The sequence below is a fragment of the Aegilops tauschii genome, chromosome 7 (genome assembly GCF_002575655.3).
Source record: "Aegilops tauschii subsp. strangulata cultivar AL8/78 chromosome 7, Aet v6.0, whole genome shotgun sequence".
In the NCBI taxonomy this organism is placed as follows: Eukaryota; Viridiplantae; Streptophyta; class Magnoliopsida; order Poales; family Poaceae; genus Aegilops; species Aegilops tauschii.
The window spans coordinates 96,134,778-96,139,326 of NC_053041.3; the positions used below are offsets into that span (position 1 = coordinate 96,134,778).

Consider the following 4,549-nt stretch of genomic DNA (forward strand, 5'->3'; position numbering starts at 1 on the left):
AGCTGCTGAGGTGGATAGGCTGCATGTTAAGAGAAATAGGATAGTGGAGATGAACTATTTTTAGTTATTATAGATAGCGTAGCGATGGAGTGTTCGAGTGCCTGCATTAGTCGGCCTGCTTTCTCCGTGTCAACGACACAACTGACGACTTGAGCCCGAGTCCATATTCTTGTCGTCCAGCAATTCCGATTTCTTTTTTGACCAATTTGAATTGTATTCCCTTTTTCTTTTATACTCCCTTCGAGTCCGTATTGAAATACATGTAGTCCGTATAAATCTTTTTAAAGATTTCAATACGGAATATAAGTCCTTTTCGGTTACTCATGTTAATTGGGATGCTAATGTCCCGGCTCATCAGTGTCAAGTTTTCAACGTGGACAAGCATGTATCTCCCTCGCAAAAAAGAAAAAGAAAAAAAGCATGTCTGCAGGAGATTGGATAGGGCCCACCAGAGGAGGCGTACGACCAATCAAATTGATAAATACTGGGACTAGGAAAAAATGTGAAGATATAGAAGGCAAGTTTTGCAAACCAAAGAGAAAGTTTTGTTCGGTCAATTTATTAGGCATGTTTGAGTCAGCTAGCTATACTAGTATCAAACACAATATTGACGAATGCAAGGGCACCCTCTCACTATGTCCACGTTGGCAGAGGCGCATTTTGTGGTGAAGCGAATGGCGAGAGAGGTACATTGTGTGTGTAGTGAACATTGTGTCTTTGTGTGTGTGTGCGCGCGCGCGCGTGTGTGTGTGTGAGAGAGAGAGAGAGAGAGTGCACGTGTTTTGTCCTTCCCAATTGGCTAGCCCCTCGTCTTCTCCTCACACACGTAACCTCGTCTCTTTCCGCACCCAGCACAACCGATCTCAGCGTTGGCAGATCTGGTGAGCGTCGGGAGGAGAAGAACGAGTCTGCGAGGCGACGACCGTGGGGGAATCGACCAGATCCGCCGTGTGCCCGTCTGGAGGACGGGAACACGGTGACGGGGGCTGGTTCAGCGCGCACCTCCGCCACCGAGCCTTGCATCGCCAGCCACCATCCCTTCCTCTCACGCGCCGCCACTGTCAAGATAAATCGGTGCGCCCCTCCTCACCGCCAGGCCGCAGGTCTGGTTCTTCCGCAGAAACCCCCTCCGTGCGCTCCCTCTTTCTAGCCCGCGCCGCCTCTCCGACTCCTTCCTCCTTCCTCGCCACCGCTCCCTCTCTTCACCTGCAGCTCTGGCTTCTCACCATAGCCGCTGCCCCTTCCCCCCTCCCGTGTCGATCTTGGCCGTACCCATCGCCGGGAAGAGCGAGGGTTGTCGCTCCTGCAACTGCTCAACCCGGAGAAGCTTGTCGTCGTAATCGACAGACCGTCTTCCTCGCATCTTCCAGGCTATTCTTGTATAGCCGGAAATTGCTCTGGCCCAACGATCCCCTCCCCATGCTATTTTTTGAAATCTTATTGGCTGATGATGTTCGTATTAAGAGAGGAGACACACCACTCAATCAATCAAAAGAAATATTCACCCTTTCCATAAATCAGTTTCAGATGCGTAGGTGGTGTTTAGGCCAAGGTTTTCATGTGATCCATTCACTCTGCTTTGACTTGAAGAACTAATTTTTGTATCAGGAGACGCGTGCTGATCCTTTAGTGAAGAACTGTGCTTTGGAATGCCAAGATATGGAAATGTCTGAAGAGTCAGGTTCAGATAAAGCTACCCAAGCCTGCTTATTTTTCATATATGGTAACTGGTCTTCCCAAGTTTTTACTCTATGTGTTCCAAAATTTTCTTTGAAGGTGCCACGAGTAAGTACAACGATGATGGCCAGATAGATGATTTTCTGCAATCAATTCAGAAAATACGGGATGAAATTGTATGTTATATGTCTTTTCTCTTATTTCAGAAAAAATTATGCTTGTTTCCTACAACTTTCTTCTAGTTGAGAATCTGATGTGAACTCTCCTATTCTCTCTTCATTTCAGCTTCGCAAGGAAAGCATACTTCAAGAACGAAGTGCTCAGTGTGATATGGACATCCAGACACTCTTGAGTGGTATTCTACCCATTTCACATTTTAAACATGGTTACATTTACAATCACGTTGTAGAACTGTTACAGTTTTGCCGTCAACACTGTCGGCAAGTATTCCTGGGAGCCATATGTTTTCAAAAGTTATGCGCTAAACTGTGGTGTATCACACTTTTCATTGTGGACAAATCGTCCACCACACTTTGTGATGTACAAATCGTCCGTTGAAACTGTGGCCAATTTTGGCAAGATGTTTTTTGGATTTTTTTAAATGTTTTGGCAAGAAGTTGCTTCTATATTAGTCATGTATTTCTTGTACTCATCATGTTTTAAAAATTATGCAGAAGGAAAGATGACACCCAAAGCTGTATCAATAATAAGAAAATACAAGGAAACTTGCTCAGATACGACAGAAGTTACCAATTCATCTTGCTCTGGGGATGGTGGCCAATCTATCACTAAGAGGAAGAAATTGAAGAAGGCACTCCTCCGACAATGCAAGGTAAGAAACCTCAAGCTGAACCTATGTATTACAATTTTCAATGCCACTAGTACCCTTGACACTTGTCAATGCAGGAGCTTGATGAGATCTGTCGTGGGGCCCATTGGATACTTCCAAGATACACAGTATTACCTTCAGTATCAGATGGTATGTACAAATGTTTACTTTTATCTCTTAGATATTCTAGATAGGCAAGTATTAGGTCCTTGGACCATGTAGGCATAACAATTAGGAATATCATATGAATGGGTCATGTGCCACGTACTTCCTGATTCTCATTTATCGAATTTAATCCCTATAGGTACTGGTTCGTTTTGTGCATTGAGATGATAACATACATAGTGTGCTGCGCTAACCATGCTTGGACAAAAAGAGTTTTCAAGGTGTCAGATCAATAGTCAGGGCTTGCTGCTCTCTTGATGTCAAAGTAGCAATCCAAATAAGCCACTTGTTTATTTATCACATGTTATGCTCCATTGAAGTGTTAGGTTTGTTTTACATTCGATAAGTTGTTATCTTAGATCAGACTGATTAGGTCCCCAGTTAGCAATAACCAGAATGTATGTTTGATTGACTATCATCTGTGTGTGTGTTGACTTTTGAGCACTTCTTCACCGGTCCTTCTCCTATTTTTCAGGAATGTACCACGCCAGTGTACGTTTGAGATGCCTTGATTTTGAGATGAGCCTCACTGGTGGTCTTCGTGCTACCCCACACGAGGCGAAGTGCTCGGCTGCTGCCAATATGATACTAGAGCTTCACAAGAAAGCGGAAGAGCAAGAACAGGAGGGTATCCGATGCAAAATCACCTTGTTAAACTCCTGAATCTAGGAAACTGCGGGTGGATGGAACCAGTTGCTTGTCATTACAACTTTGAATGAGACTTCTTGAGAAACCTAATTGTGTTGGTACCTTGTTGTTAGCTATTTTACCTTCCGGAGGTTGACTCCTTGTGTTGTTGTTGGTATTATGGCTGTTTATTAAGGTCGTGATAAACTTTAGGCTGCTATTTCAGAACTCTATGATGCTTCAGTTGCGCTGACTATTTTATTAGAGAAAGAGTTGCTTGTAGTAAAGGGCTCACATTCGTTTGTCAGCCGATGGATTACAAAAATTATATAATTGTGGATAAAGGAGGAAATGACATGATCTGAATAAAACAAACTAAGACCTAAAGATACCGATCAAGCTTAGCATCATACACAAATCCATACAGCTTTGAGTTATTAAGGTGAAAACATCACAATCTGAAAAAAAAACAATTAATTGTTCACAAACCCAACTAAGAGACAACAATTACAGTATATTTCTCTTCCTCTCACATTTTTCAGACGCAAGCCCATGAAAGTTATTTAGTACTACCTTCGTTCCTAAATATAAGTCTTTTTAGACATTTCAAATGGACTATAATATACGGATGTATGTAGACATATTTTAGAGTGTAGATTCACTCATTTTGCTCCGTATGTAGTCACTTGTTGGAATCTCTAGAAAGACTTATATTTAGGAACGAAGGGAGTACTACTTAGCTTGAGGACGGAGGGAGTATAAAAGGAAACAGTCAACATGTATATTATTAACCAGCGCCAAGCTCATTGTGAATAATACACCGATTCATCCTCTCACGGCGTGGCAAATTGGCAAGTGCACATAATATGAAACTTAAAGAACATGCATATATATTTATACAAAACAAATTGATATTTTTCAAAGCTTTTATATTTAGTCAACCAATTTGTTTATAATATTGATTTGTTCTATATTTAGTCTTGATGAAGCAACTAATTAATTCTCTAAATTCAACGGAAAAGAGGCTAGCTTTCTTTCTTGGTGGAGGATGATGCATGTTTCATCAAAGCTCTAACGCTAATTCCTCAACAAAGAAAACATAAGATAATCAAAATTGCATCCTTACTGCGATGAGCCACAACAGCTAAGTACTTCTGGAAAGCCCTGGTGGAAACTGAGCTGTCCATCTGTAACATCCTTCCTCAATCTGAACGTGTCAAGGTTTAGATTGTTCTTGAAGGCTTGTAGTTA

The 4,549-nt window shown here is 42.0% G+C and overlaps 1 protein-coding gene across 2 annotated transcripts; it reads left to right on the plus strand.

Annotated features, from left to right (window-relative positions):
- Positions 1-831: 831 nt before the first annotated feature.
- Positions 832-3,518, plus strand: LOC109769065 (uncharacterized). Of its 2 annotated transcripts, none has more exons than XM_040395053.3 (7): positions 832-1,103; positions 1,609-1,681; positions 1,777-1,853; positions 1,963-2,032; positions 2,352-2,509; positions 2,584-2,656; positions 3,147-3,518. In XM_040395053.3, the coding sequence occupies exons 2-7, from the start codon at positions 1,660-1,662 to the stop codon at positions 3,332-3,334; spliced, it is 588 nt and encodes a 195-aa protein (XP_040250987.1). In that variant the 5' UTR covers positions 832-1,103; positions 1,609-1,659; the 3' UTR covers positions 3,335-3,518. The 2 variants fall into 2 exon arrangements, with proteins under 2 accessions (XP_040250987.1, XP_020183393.1); XM_020327804.4 differs by having other exon boundaries at positions 832-1,074.
- The last annotated feature ends 1,031 nt before the right edge of the window (positions 3,519-4,549 follow it).

Coding starts and splice junctions, on each gene's coding strand:
- LOC109769065 (XM_040395053.3), top strand. CDS start 1,660: ATGGAAATGTCTGAAGAGTCAG. Junction 1,854..1,962: donor AGAAAATACGGGATGAAATT/GTATGTTATATG, acceptor TCTTCATTTCAG/CTTCGCAAGGAAAGCATACT. Junction 2,510..2,583: donor CACTCCTCCGACAATGCAAG/GTAAGAAACCTC, acceptor TTGTCAATGCAG/GAGCTTGATGAGATCTGTCG.